At 51.8% G+C, this 14,211-nt stretch overlaps 1 protein-coding gene across 2 annotated transcripts in view; it reads right to left on the reverse strand.

The window, feature by feature from the left end:
• Positions 1 to 2,852, reverse strand: part of LMO1 (LIM domain only 1) — a 40,112-nt gene extending 37,260 nt beyond the window's left edge. The window contains exon 1 of one of the 2 annotated variants that reach the window (XM_082660574.1): positions 2,720 to 2,852. Coding sequence is in view for 1 of the 2 variants with exons in the window: in XM_082660575.1 (XP_082516701.1) it covers positions 2,720 to 2,741 (22 nt within the window). In the remaining variant the exon portion in view is untranslated. The remainder of the gene's footprint in view (positions 1 to 2,719) is intronic. The other variant, XM_082660575.1, reaches the window with a different exon arrangement.
• Positions 2,853 to 14,211: the final 11,359 nt, after the last annotated feature.

Raw genomic sequence — 14,211 nt, forward strand, 5'->3', positions numbered from 1 at the left:
GGAGGCTTTGGCACTGCTGCCGCGGGCACATTTAGTGGCAGCCCCTCACCCCAGCCTGAGTGAGGGGGCCAGACAGTGTAGCAAGCACAGGGCCTGACAGGCTGGCAAGGGGTAGCTTCTTGCTGTAGACACCTCTGTGCTACCTGGAGGTATTCACTCCACAAGGGCTGCAGCCCTACTCCTGACCTCCAGGGCTGCTTCTCCTGACTTTCAGGGTCTGGCCCTGACCCACACACCTGGGCTCCATCAGCTGGGGCCACTTGCTCACTCTTTCATCCACGTGTTGTGCTCAGGACTCCGTCCCAACACCAGCTCTCCCCAGCCCCCAGGGTGCCCAGTTAGCAGCCACCCAGCCAGCCTCCCTCTAGGGAGTCAGAGGCCTTGCATGCCACCCCAGGGACTGGTGCAGTCTTGGGGTACTGAGCAGGGGATCGGTGCTGTGTGTGAAGGGCTGGCTGCTTGTGCCCACAGGCAGCTCTCTCTGCAGCCCCAGTGGTGAGCACTGAGTTCCCACACTCACCTGGAGAAGGGCCTCTGCAGAGGCCTTCTGCTTCACAGAGCTACCCGGCAAGCCTTGGACAGTTTGGGTGACTTGAGCTCCCAGCCAGGAAGAGGCCTGCTGGGTTTACAAACCCAGACACGAGCCTGGCTCATCCAGCGGCCTCCCTCTCAGCTTATGGGTAACTGCTGTGCAGGCAGGTAACTCCCACGCCCATGCTCACTCCTACGCCTCCAGGTCCAGGGACACGCCCACAACACCAGGGTGCAGTCCTCGGATCCCCTGGGGCTGGGGGAGGTTGTCTGCACCTGACACATTCCACAGGTGATGAGCATATACTCTCACTTCCATACTGCCAAGAGTGCTCCAAAATGCCCTTGAAATGCCTCTGGGGACGGCAGGGGAAGGCCATTTGATCAGTCCCCTAGGTTACGGTGAGGGAAGAGGGGGTGCTCCTGGATGCTTTACAAAGTTTTGGGCAGGTCCTAGCAGTTTGTCTTGTACCTGGCAGTAAAGTCCTGAGGAAGGATTCCTGCATCGGGGGTGGGGGTTGGGGGGGAGGTTGGAGACTTGGTGCCCGAGGGCCCAGGCAGACCAGATATTCCAGAACCCTTCAGTAGAGCCTGTCAGATGTGCCTCAGCCTGAGGGCCCTGCTCCCAACACAGTGCAGCTGTCTCTAAGATGGGGTTACAAGCTGGCCTCACAGGTGACACTCAAAGGGGTATTTGGAGTGACAAAGGCCATTTCCCTGTGGCCGCCACAGTTGACTAGACAGGGTGAATCTACAGACTTTGCAGAACAATCAGGATACCTGCTGGCCAAGTTCAGATGCCCTGCCCTGCCCTGCCCCCGACTCACACAAAAGCAGCCCATGCACAGAGATTTGCAACCAGCTAGAGTGGAGAAGTACACGGTTGGCAAACTTTTCCTCTTTTGGTTTCTGGAGGCCCTGGACAGGCCTTCTAGGAAGCTGCAGTTATAACTTATTAGGCTTTGTGGGTGCCTAGGCAGAATCTGCACTCCAGAAAACAAGTCTCCCCACTCACTTGATGAAGTCCAATCCACCCCTGCACAACAGCCCAGAGAAGGCTGTCGATATAGGCTGTCGACCAAATGTCCTAGTTTGCCCTGGGGCTGAGGGGTTTCCAGGATCCAGGACTGTCAGTGTTAAAACAGGGACGGTCCTGGGCAAACCAGGACAGTTAATCACCCTAGTGGGATGTGGTAGGGTGGGACAAGGGACTAGTGGGGCCGGAGAGAAAGGCCAGGCAGCCAGACCCTCCCCTGCAGACCAGCAGCTGCCTCCCACCCCCAAATTTCCCAGCCTCCTGCCTCAGGGCTCCATCTCCTGGGCACCAAATAACTGCCCTAGCAACTGGCAGTGCTCCTTGGGCCAGCAGCACTGTGAGCCCTCCTGAGAGGCTGGCAGTTAGAATGGGAAGGGTGTGAGCTGGATCCAGGGGTGGTCCAGATTTTGGGAGACCCAAGCTTCCTTATGCAACTGGGGTGGGGGGGGGTTAAGAAAGGAACAGTAAATCACTAATACAAATTACAACAGAAGGACTCTGAAGCTTATAATTCATTAGCTTCAAGGTGAATCCGGCCCTGATATCTTGGATATATGGCCCATCCACGGGCCCTAGCCAGCGGAGCACCTCCCAACACGCTGGACTGGGGGAGCTGATGGTGAGCGTCCTCCCCAGCCCTGCCAGGGATGAAGCAATGTCACCCATCCCGCAGCTATGAAGTTCCAGAACGGAAGGGACCCCAGGACAGTGCCGAGTTCTCTGGGCATCCCCCTGGGGGAGCCGTTCTGCAGTCGGTGCAGAAGGGGGAGGGCGTGCAAATACCCAAGTGGGAGGCGGGGAGACTGGGGCCAGCGGGCACTGCGGGGAAGCCCGCGGCGCGGATCGGAGAGGCGCTCCTGTGTCTGCGAGGCGACAAGAGCCAGTGAGAAAGTTCCCGGCCCGAGCGTGCGGGGCTGGCGGGCTCGGGGTGGCCCGTGTGACTTCCTAATCCCCCTGAGAAGCCTCGGGGGCTGAGCCCGGCACCCCGACACACACCCGCGCGCACCTCCACCGCCCGGCTTCCAGGAAGCAGCCCAGCGGCCCGAGGCAGCCGGGAGCCGGGGGCGCTGCCGCCGCCGCCGCGCGGGGTGGCCTCGGCCGGGCCCGCGCCGCCGCCCCCACCCTGCGGCCCGCGGGTCCCCGGGCACCTACCGTCCTCCTGGTCCAACACCATGGTTCCCCCCCCGGGCCGAGGACGCGGAGGGGCGGGCGGCTCGGACTCCGCCGCCGCCCGCCTGCGCTGCTCCAGTCGGCCCCGCGCGGGCTCCGCGCCCGGCTAGCGCTGCCGCGGACGGGGGCGGGCGGACGGGGGCGGACGGACGGGCGCCGGGAGCTGAGCCCAGCGGACAGGGAGCTCGCGCGGGCGGGCGCAACCCGGGGGCGGGGCGGGGCGGGGCGGGGCTGGGGCGCATCAGCCGGGCCGGGATCGCCGAGCCGATCCGGCAGCCGCTGCCCGAGCCGGGCCGCCGCCGCCGCCGCCGCCGCCGCCGCCGCGCGCCCTTCTCTGCGCGCTGGCAGCGCTCGCGCAGCCGAGTGAAGCCTGCGTTTCCCAGGGCCCCTCAGATTCCCCTGTTAATTAAATCAATTCATTATGCTCAGATCTGATTAGCGGCCCTTCCCCCCTTTGAATCAATTATTCAATACACAAACATAATTGCTTGGGCCAGAGGTGCACGCCATTAGCTTATTTAACTCCAAGGACACTAATTACCCGCAGGGCACGGGAACTTTTCTCATTAATTCTGACAAAACACAAAAGCACAGCCAGAGTGTGTGCGTGTGTGTGTGTGTGTGTGTGATCACATGCCGGAGTGTGGGCTGTGTGGGGTGGTGAGCCACTGTGTGAGCTTCAGCTGGGACTTAGGGGTGGCGGAATGTGTGTGATTTCGGGTGGGAGTGTGTGGGGTGTCGTTTTGAGTCTGTGACCCTGTCCTCGTGAGTGTGGGACTTTACGTGTGCGACTGTCAGTGCATCGGGCTGGGTGTGGCTCTGAGTCTGGGGACTGAGGGCGAGGGTCCGAGCCCCAACGCAGGAATGTACGAGATTGTGCGAGTGCTTCTGTGTGTGGCTGTGAATGTGACTCCCTGGCTACTGTGGTAGGCACCCATCCCCTTTCTTTTTCGCCTAATTGCCTGGCCATTGCCCACTGCACGCTCAGACCCACAAGGGCAAGTGCAGACCACACAAGAGAAACCGGAAGAATCAGGAGGCAGTGCCCAGGTTGGGGCAGTGTCCCCCTCCCCCCATCACCGGTTTGTGCACCGACTGGACTATGTTCCCCCTCCCCCCAGTTATAAACCTCAGGTTCCCATCATCCCCTTCCCTCGCCCTCTCACTGCACATCCCTATACTTCCCCCATTCTCCAGCGTTTATTCCAAAGCCCTCCTGAGTCCCAGCTCGCCCCCTTCCATTTCCACAAGTGCTTGATATCTAGGCACACTCCCCCACCCAATTCCACAAACCTTACTTCTTTGCCTCCTGTCTGTAAGGTTGAACGGAGGGTGTGCCTATGGTCGATCAACTTCTCCACATTTTACCTCCCAGGAAATCTCTATTGAGAGAGAGCCAGTGAGAGAGCCCACAGAGGCAGGGACACAGAGAGTAATTGATTCCCCCAAATTAGGTTTCTGCTTTCTAAAGACCGGTATTGTTCCTGTTCTCAATGTGCACAGAGGTATTGAAGATTTCCTTTTTGTTTCCTCAGGCAATGAATGAGCTTAATCCATTTGGCTTTATAAATCAGGAAACTAATATTCGCTCCTTCCATAGCCGCTTTTTTAAAAATTTAATTGGTGGGGGAGGCACAGCTTGTCACCCTTATGCTGTCCCCAAGCCCCCACTTATCAAAACACATTCTGATCGAGGGGTGGAGAGAGGGCTGGGGGGAAGGGAGGGCTCATCCTGATTCCTTCTGCCCTCCTCCATCCTTGCCCATGGACCCACATAGTTCATATTGGGAAAAGTTTGTGAAATGACTGAATTAATCATATTCAGTTCAGTAAAGAAAAGCAGACTGTTCAGAGGTGCTCTTCAGGATGATCTCCCACATCTGCTGCTCTTGGTCTCCCATGAGCACTGAACATGGCCTTGCCATGACTGGGTCTGGCAAATCCTCATCCTCACCATCCAGCACAAGCTGCTAGAGTCATCTTCCTGGTGCCAAGCCCTGCGCCTGCTACTCTCCTGCTCAAGGTACCAAAATGTTCATTGCAGCTCTATTTACAATAGCCCAGAGATGGAAGCAACCTAAGTGTCCATCATCGGATGAATGGATAAAGAAGATGCGGCACATATATACAATGGAATATTACTCAGCCATAAAAAGGAACGAAATTGAGCTATTTGTAATGAGGTGGATAGACCTAGAGTCTGTCATACAGAGTGACGTAAGTCAGAAAGAGAAAGACAAATACGGTATGCTAACACATATATATGGAATTTAAGAAAAAAATGTCATGAAGAACCCAGGGGTAAGACAGGGATAAAGACACAGACTTACTAGAGAATGGACTTGAGGATATGGGGAGGGGGAAGGGTGAGCTGTGACAAAGCGAGAGAGAGGCACGGACATATATACACTACCAAACGTAAGGTAGATAGCTAGTGGGAAGCAGCCGCATAGCACAGGGAGATCAGCTCGGTGCTTTGTGACTGCCTGGAGGGGTGGGATAGGGAGGGTGGGAGGGAGGGAGACGCAAGAGGGAAGAGATATGGGAACATATGTATATGTATAACTGATTCACTTTGTTATAAAGCAGAAACAAAAAATAAAATTAAAAAAAAAAGAAGCTTCCATGGCTCCCCTTTGTCCATAAAACAAAGCCCTAACTACTTATCCTATCATTTCAGGCCCTTCGGGAGATCTGGGGAAGCCTTTGTAACCACCACTGCCCTTCGCTTCAATTCAATTGCTATCTATTGATCTCCAACAACAATCCCACACTCCAGCCCCTCTGGACTGCTTTACTGTAATTGAACACACCCTGCAGGTTCTTGCTCTAGTGATTCTTCTCATGGCATCCCTCTGCTTAGAAAGCCCTTGCCCACCTCTCAAAGCCCTCTAAGGAAACCTCACCCCTACGTTTCTCTAAGTGGGTGTCTCTATGTGAAGTCTGGATGACTGAGTGGTATGTGGATTATTCCATTGAGCCCTGGAGTATAAGGTCAGCCCTTGAGGGCAGAGTTTCAGCTCTCCTCTGGAGTGGAAGGACAGATATCATATGAAGAGTCTACACTGGGTCACTGGAGAAAATGCGATCTGCAGAAGCAGGGGAAGGATTCAGATATAAGAATGGAGGCTCAGAAGGAGGGAACCTTGGGTACCGTCTTTCCTCCCTCCCCAGGATCTCAGATGGCATGGGACCAGAACCCAGTTGCACGCTTCCTCTGGATCTAATATTTGGATCTCCATGCTTCTCTGTGTTGCTGGGCATGGCCACTGCCTGGATTGGTGCCGGCTGTTCCTGGCACTAGGGCATCTGGCCAACAGGACAAGAGGGGGCTGAAATTCTGCCCTCTCTCTGCTCTCCAAGCCATGTGCTTGACATGGGCTGTACCCACCAAAAGAGGGTACTTTTTGCTAGTTTGCACAGAAGCACTATGTGGACTCGCGTGGCCCCGGAATTGAGTGATCTGCTTGGCCAGATCTGACACTCAAGGAGGCCGGCCTGAAGGGTTGAGCACCCAGCCTCCTCTGCCCCCACCCTCACTCACACCAAGGGCCTGTGTGAGCTCTTAGAAGACCAGCCTCCTGGTTTTCATAGAGGAAGAGAAAATTCAGAGAGTTTAAGCATAATGGGTGGTCAGGGATACTGAAACAGATGCCCAGCCCATCTTTGAATTTATATGGGCCCCAAGCACTGGTGAAGGACACTGAACTCAGTCCATCCCTGAGATTCAGACATGGACAGACCTACTGTAAGGATCAAGGTCCCCAGCAGAAACCACACTGGAGGAGAGACAGTGAGCTTCCTGAAAGGAGATCCTCATGGGCACCTAGACTGAGTAGAAAGGCCTGGAGTTTGGAGGGGCAGCAACTCCAGGTATGGCGCAAAGCTAGGCCTGACCCACTTCTACCCGGCACTCCCATAGGAAGTGGGCAGTGGTGCAGATGAGGAAGCATATCACTAACGGCTTTACTATTGAAGCCTCCTCTGAAAGAGCTGGTCACTAGGAACAAAAGGTAACTGTAGAGAGGGACAAGAGCAACTGGGTCAGCAGCTCGGTGGCATTGGTGGCAGCACATGCATGCAATGGACGACAAGATGGCAAGAGTATTGGGAAGCAGCTCTCGTTATATGGGACGCATCTGTATCCCTAGCCCATCAATCCTACCTCCCAACCCTGGGACTGTTAGAGAGAAAATGGCTTTATCCAGAACTCCAAATCTGATAGTGTCCAGAGGGCACTTGGATAACACATGTAAGCATTCCTAGAAGGCCTTACACCTTTTTGGAGAGGAGGATCCAGAAGAAGAGAATCAGAGCATGAGAATTTCGGGCTAATTGTTGTGAATGTGTAAGATCTGGTACCCGGCATATGTATGGGCTCCATATTCCAACCTGCTTTCGCTATGTGACTGGCATGAAGGGAGAGGCTGTGGGAGCAGGAATGGGCCGGAACAGCCCCGACTGCCAGCTTTGCCTGACGGCAGTGGAGATCAGCAGGACACGCAAAGGGCCTCATTAACATCAGGCCAACCAAAGGCTTTGTTCCCACGGCCCCTCGCTGCCCGGAAGGTCTCCTGAAGCCACACATGCTCGCCCATGCTCCTGAACTTCTGTTTCATTTCTCTTCTTTTCTCCCCAACTGTCTGATTCATCCCCCTGCTCCTCTGAAGTCTCAGCAGATGATGTCACCTCCTATCTTATGAGATGAGAGGTGTTAGACAGAAAGGCCCACCTCCCCCTGCCGAACACCTTCCCCTGGGGTGCTGTCCACGGCTGTTGGGGTGTGTAGCCCTTACTCGGGATTTCTCCTTTGAGTTCTACTCCAGTATTTCCAAATGCCCCCTTGATATTTCCACTTGGCTGTTTCAAAGGTATCTTAAAATTTAAAATCCAAATTGAGCTCATGATTTCTTCCCAAATCTTTCTTCATCTTGTTCCAGTAAACCTGCCACTCAGTTCTTAATACCAGAAATCTGGAAGTAAAGCAGAATTTCAACCAAGCCAGCAAAAGTAACCAAAAAGAAGTTTGTGTGTGTGTGTGTGTGTGTGTGTGTAAGAAACAGCAAATATATGGAATAAGATGGAATAAGTAAAGTATATCAGTATATTACACTAAATGTGAAGAGACTGGATTTCCCTATCCAAAAACATTTTGTCTAAGTTAAAACATAAAATATAGCCAAATGCTATTGACAAGAAATATTCCCCAAACAAGGAATTCCTCTATGAAAACCAGACCCATTAATTCCACTTCTAGGTATATAGACAAGAGAACTGAAAACATGGCCACACAAAAATTTGTACAGTGATGTTTATAGCAGCATTATTTATAATAGCCAAAAGGTGGGAAAAAACCAAATGTCCATCAACTGACAAATGGACATGACTGGGCCATAAAAAGGAATGAAGTACTGATACACGCCACAAAATGGATGAGCCTTTAAAATGTTATGCTGTGTGAAAGAAGGCAGTCACAAAAGTCTACATGTTATATGAGTCCATTCATTCAAAATGTCAAGCGTAGGCAAGTCAGTAGAGACAGAAAGCAGATGAGTGGGGTTAATAGTGGGATGACAGCTAAAAGGCACAGGGTTTCTTTTTGAGGTAATGAAAGGTTCTAAAGTTGACTGTGGTGATTCACCCATCTATAAATACACTAACATGCATTACATTGTACACTTTAAATGGATAAATTGTATGGTATGTAAATTATATCTCAATAAAGCTATTTTTTAAAATGGTGCTACCATAATTGGTTATCCATCTGGAAGAAACAAATGGGATCCCTACCCACTCCCATAAAGATTATGTTCCAAATGGGTTAGAGATTTTAATACAAAAATGAAACAATGAAAATATTAGAAGAAATTTAAAGGAAAAATGGAATAGATTTGGATAATGAAAACATGAGTAAATTTGGTGGGGGATATCTGCAAGAGTAGCAAAAGAAAGGATAGACATTATACTAAGTTAATTTTTAAAACTTTGATGGCGGGTTTCCTTGGTGGCGCAGTGGTTGAGAGTCCGCCTGCCGATGCAGGGGACGCGGGTTCGTGCCCCGGTCCGGGAAGATCCCACATGCCGCCGAGCGGCTGGGCCCGTGAGCCATGGCCGCTGGGCTTGCGCGTCCGGAGCCTGTGCTCCGCAAAGGGAGAGGCCACAACAGTGAGAAAAAAAAACTTTGATGGCAAAAGATACCATAAACAAAGAAAAACAACAAATGATTTACCAGAAAAATATATGCAAAATATAAAACAATAAAAGGGAAAATGTTGTATATACAAAGAGTTTCTATAAATTGTAAAGAAAAAGACAAATGCCCAAAAGAAAAATGGAAATAGGGTATGAACAGGCTGTTGCGGGAGGAGGAAATCTAAATGGCCAATAAAATGCTTACCCTCATTATTGTTTAGGAAAATGCAAATTAAAGCAAAATAAGTTTTCATTACTTTAATTCATCAGATTGGAAAAAAAATTAAGAGTAAATTTAAGGTCTGTTAGAAATGTGAGAAAATGGGCGCTCTCATTTGTTGCTCAGCAAGTAATCGGGCACTATCTGATACAATTTGGGGCAAGTAACCTGGTGCTATTGATTAAAATTAGAAATGCACATACCTTTTTTTTTTTAACATCTTCATTGGAGTACAACTGCTTTACAATGGTGCGTTAATTTCTGCTTTACAACAAAGTGAATCAGTTATACATATACATATGTTCCCATATCTCTTCCCTCTTGCGTCTCCCTCCCTCCCACCCTCCCTATCCCACCCGCACATACCTTTTGACCCAGAAATTCTCCTTCTGGGAATATATCTTATGGAGGAAAATCACCCGTATTTAAGGGTAGCCTTATAATTTCAGCATTGTTTGTGGTGGCAGGAAACTGGAAACTATCTGATATCAATGTCACTCAATGATCAAATAAACTGTCGTACAGCCCAGCTGAAGAACATCATGCAGCTGTTAAAACGGGAGTTAGACCTACAGCTATGGAATTGCGAAGGGTGTCTGTGATGTACTGTTAAGCGAGAAAAGTAGGTTGCAGAGTAAGTAGCAAGTAATATCCCATTTAAAAGAAAACCTCTCTCTGCTTAGATGAACACAAAGGCAAGATGTGCAAGGCTGCTCCTGTTCAGGCTGTCAGCAGGGTGGCCTTAGCAGGTGAGAGTGGAAGGCGGGAGTTAAGGGCAAAGTAGCAACTTTCTTCATTGTGTACCTTTAGAATCTTTTCATTACTTATAATAAGTAAGTAACTTGTAATTTTAAAAAATTTAGAAATAAATTGGAGTCATTTTTGACACTCCCTCCAATCACACAGTCACCACGACTGCGCTAGTCTGAGGGACCGTTATCTTTTGCATGCTGCTGCAAGAGCTTCCTGCTAGCCTCCCTGCATCCACCCTGAGGCCCGCTAATATAGCCTCCATACCCTGTATGCAGCCAGGAGATGTCTTTAAAATGCAGATCAGATTTGGTCAACCAACCGTCAGAGCTGTAATGGCTCCCGGTTGCTCTCTGCAGAAAGCCCCCATCCCCAGCCTGTCCCTTGGCTCTGCACAAGTAGGGTCTCCTGAAGCATCTCCCATCACGGGCACCCACCACTTGCTCCCACCTGCAGTCGTTGCCCTTGTCATTGTCTGAACCACTGCTTGCCTCAGGGCCTGCAGGCTCGCTGTTTCATCTACATGGAACGTTCTTCATTTGGACCACCTCTTGCTCACCCCGTGGGTCTGGGATTTAATGTCACTCTCTTCGTCAGGGTGGCCTCTCCCCTCCAGACTAGGTTAGATCTCCCTCTTACAGTCTGGCGGGGCCCTCTGCTTTTCCTCCATAGTTCTTATCACAACGATCTAGTTAATTACATAGTTATTTGTATACTTATTTGTGTGACGGGGATCAAAGAAAAACTGTTAAGTTGTAAGTGTTTGCATCTTCTCTTCCAACCTCCTGCTTTGGGGGAGAAATGGGTCAGACAAGAAGGCCCAGGGGTCTAACCCAATTCTGAGATTCTGAACTTGTCCTTGCCCTTCTCACAGCCACCACCCTAACCACAGTTGGGAGAATTTGTCTCCTCACATATTTCCCTCCACCCTTGTATTTATCTAGTCATCTAGCTTGTTCTGAGAACTGGTGATGACAGGGCCCTCTGTGGTGCTGGTGAGCTTGCAGGCTTCCCTGGCAGTTCAGAGTGGCACACTCGGTCTCCAAATGGCTTTCTTCTGCACCTCCCACCCATCAGAGACCCTCACCACGGGGGCGTCCTGGAGCCCCACTGTGCCCTCTGAGGCCACAGCCACCCCAGCAACCAAGCTCCAGCCTGATCGGCAGCTTCAGAATCCCAATCCCATGGGCTTCCCTGCTGGCGCAATGGTTGAGAATCTGCCTGCCAATGCAGGGGACACGGGTTCGAGCCCTGGTCCGGGAAGATCCCACATGCCACGGAGCAACTAAGCCCGTGCGCCACAAGTAATGAGCCTGCACTCTAGAGCCTGCGAGCCACAACTACAGAGCCCGAATGCCACAACTACTGAAGCCCGCACGCCTAGAGCCTGTGCTCTGCAACAAGAGAAGCCACCGCAAGGAGAAGCCCGCGCACCGCAACGATGAGCAGCCCCCGCTTGCCGCAACTAGAGAAAGCCCGCGCGCAGCAACAAAGACCCAACACAGCCAAAAATAAATAAATTATTAAAAAAAAAAAGAAAAAAGAAAAAAGAATCCCAATCCCAATCAGAATCCCGAATAATCATCCTGCGTGATTAGGGTCCTCTGTTCCCTTTCCCGTCCTCCTAATCCCCTGTCCACGGAGGACTGAACACCTGGAGTGATCCTGGGCTGGATCTCTGAAGCCGGGCATCCCCACGTACTCGTGGGGCTGGGGCTGGTCCCAGAGCTTCATGGACTCCTGCCGACCGGCCCGTGGGCTGAGCACTGTGACTCAGTCCCAGAGAACAGACAGTGTCCTGACAAGCTTACCAGAGTGAACACGCCCACATGCAGGTGGTCCCCTTGGAGCTACAGCCGCATGTCCCAACAGCACACGCGTCCCAGAAGCCGTCCTCCCGATGCTGCAGGCAGGGGCCAAGGTACGTGAGGCTGATGGGGAAGCACTCCTGGTCTGCTTCCTCCAGCCTCTATCTAGTGGGGTCCTTCTGTCCTACCCCTGCTCCCAAATCGAAGAGGCCCAAGGGGTTCTTTGTCACGCCCAGCCTGTCTGAGAGGCCCCACCAGTTCCCAAATGATACAAGTTTGGAGAAAAATCCATCACCCTGGAAGCACATAGTCCTCTATGGCTGCTGCTACCCAGGACCTGCCTGGGTTTCTCCAAGCCAGGCATTGAGCCCTCACACTTGGGCCCCTTCTGTGGTCAGTCGTAGAAATATCTGAGTCCTGTCAGGGCTGGAGGTCACAGTCAGCCACTACTCAGGGCCTGCACTAAATATGCCCCAGCCCAGCAGACTGAGTCACCCACAGCCTGGAGACCGGCTGCTAATTCAGACCCTCAAAGAGCCTGTGGTGCTGCCCTGAGGCCTCTCAGACTTGGTGGTGACGGCTCAGGCCTGGATCCTGATTCAGGTTCGAACACTACTTAATGCAGATCTCAGGCAACTTCCCCTTCCTGAGCATGGCCGACTGCTGTTGGTGTCCCCAGCCTCCATTCTCCCCTCCCTCCAGGGCAGCTGCCCAACTGGAGACTATCTTTCCCAGCTTCCCTTGCAAATAGGTATAGACAACTTACTATTCTCATCTGTAGGCAGGAGAGATATGAGCTACTTTTCCCTCTCCTGTGTACAAGGACGTTGCTTATCCAGGGCTTCCTGTCTTCCCCGCTTCCCATAAGCTAGAATACAGACATTCCAATACCCAGATTGGACTATGCAGGTGACAACACCGGAAAGGGTGCAGGGAAACAAAGTGGAAGGAAGCTGGGTCCCTGAGTGACCTTGTAGAGCAGCCCTGACAACCTGAGCTTCTTACCTCGTGTTATGAGAGAGAGAAATAAAGTTCCATCTTATTCAAGCCATCGCAGTTTGGGGTCTATCACAGCAGCTTCGCCTTTCCCCTAATGCATGCATTGAGCCTGATTCCCCAGCAATAAAATGGTTTCTTCAAGTTCCAAGTTTCCAATTCCAGGCTTTGCTTTGCCAGGACTTGGGTTTCTAGGAAGCTGCCCAGAATGCTCCCTTGGCCTGAGCAGACCCTTGTTATATGCCCTGCTTCATCCTTCCTTCAAGAAGTTCCCTGATGGTCACACAGGGCCTGACCCTGGGACAGACGGGGGAAAGGATATGCAGAAGTTTATCTTTTTAGCTGAGGGCACAGCTGGAACAGGAGTCAAGGCCAGCGGGATTAGTCTCTGTTTTAGGCTGCCTAGATCCCTGGTTTGAGCCTAGTTAGGTGTTCATCCTGACCCTACCCTTGGCTATTTTAGCCCAACTGCTCCAGCTGTGGGGCCTCTTGCAGTCCCCACCCCTCACTCACCTTTTCTGCTGATTCTAAGCCAGATTCTCTGAACCTGAAGATGTGACCCAGGTCTGTGGACACAAAAAGATCAGGGGGCTGCCTTTCCTAAAACTCCACTTCGTAGGACCCAGGTGGGTCCCTGGCTAAGGTGGCACCCTCCTACTTCATGCCTTGCCCGAGGGCCCCAGCAAGTTGGCTCAACAACTCTCAGAGCAACGTGATCACACACAAACCTGTGCCCCAGAGGGGAGCCGCCTAGGCTGGTCAGACCTAACCTGACCTTGAGCATTTGTCTGGGGGTGATCCTAACAGGAGTTCAGGAGCTGGAAGCTACTGATCTAGACTGAACGGCCTAAGATAAGCCCAGATCTGCTAAGGCCAGCAGAACCATGCCGAGGAGTGGAGGTGGGCCTGATGCTCCTGCTTTGTAAGTCTGGACCGAAAGCCTCTCAGCCTTCCTCATGCTCCCCTTGTCTACAGCCAACTGTGTCCTGTGCCTCCTATGTTCAGGCCCCACGCTGGGCACCAGGGTTCACAGTCACTGTAGTAGACAACTATGAGGTGTCTGCTTAGCATAACCTCCCATTACTTGCCCCCATCCATCATCCCATTCGTACGTCTCCTGTGAAAGATATTCAGCTCTTAACATAATCCTACCCCCATGGCCTGATGGACCCTGGAGTAGGCACCTGATCCAAGCTAGACTGATGGGTCCCCCCTGCTAGGAGTTTTGGACTTGGGACCAAGAGAGTTGAGTTAGTCCCTCTCTGGTGGCTGAAACTGTAAGATGTAAAATTCAAGACTCATATTCTCTGCCACATAGATAGAGCTGCTCTGTGGAGAGACAAAGACTAAGCCAGCATGAAGAGACAAGCAGAGACAGTGACAGACACAGGCCTGATAGTGTTCTGCTTCCGAATTCTATTTTTCCCTAGACCCAGCTCCATTCCTGCCCGTCCCTTGCATTAGATGTTCTAAGAGTAAGTTGGATTTCCATCACGCTCAACCAGAGG

Source organism: Grampus griseus, assembly GCF_964374135.1.
Source record: "Grampus griseus genome assembly, chromosome: 8".
NCBI classification, from domain to species: Eukaryota; Metazoa; Chordata; class Mammalia; order Artiodactyla; family Delphinidae; genus Grampus; species Grampus griseus.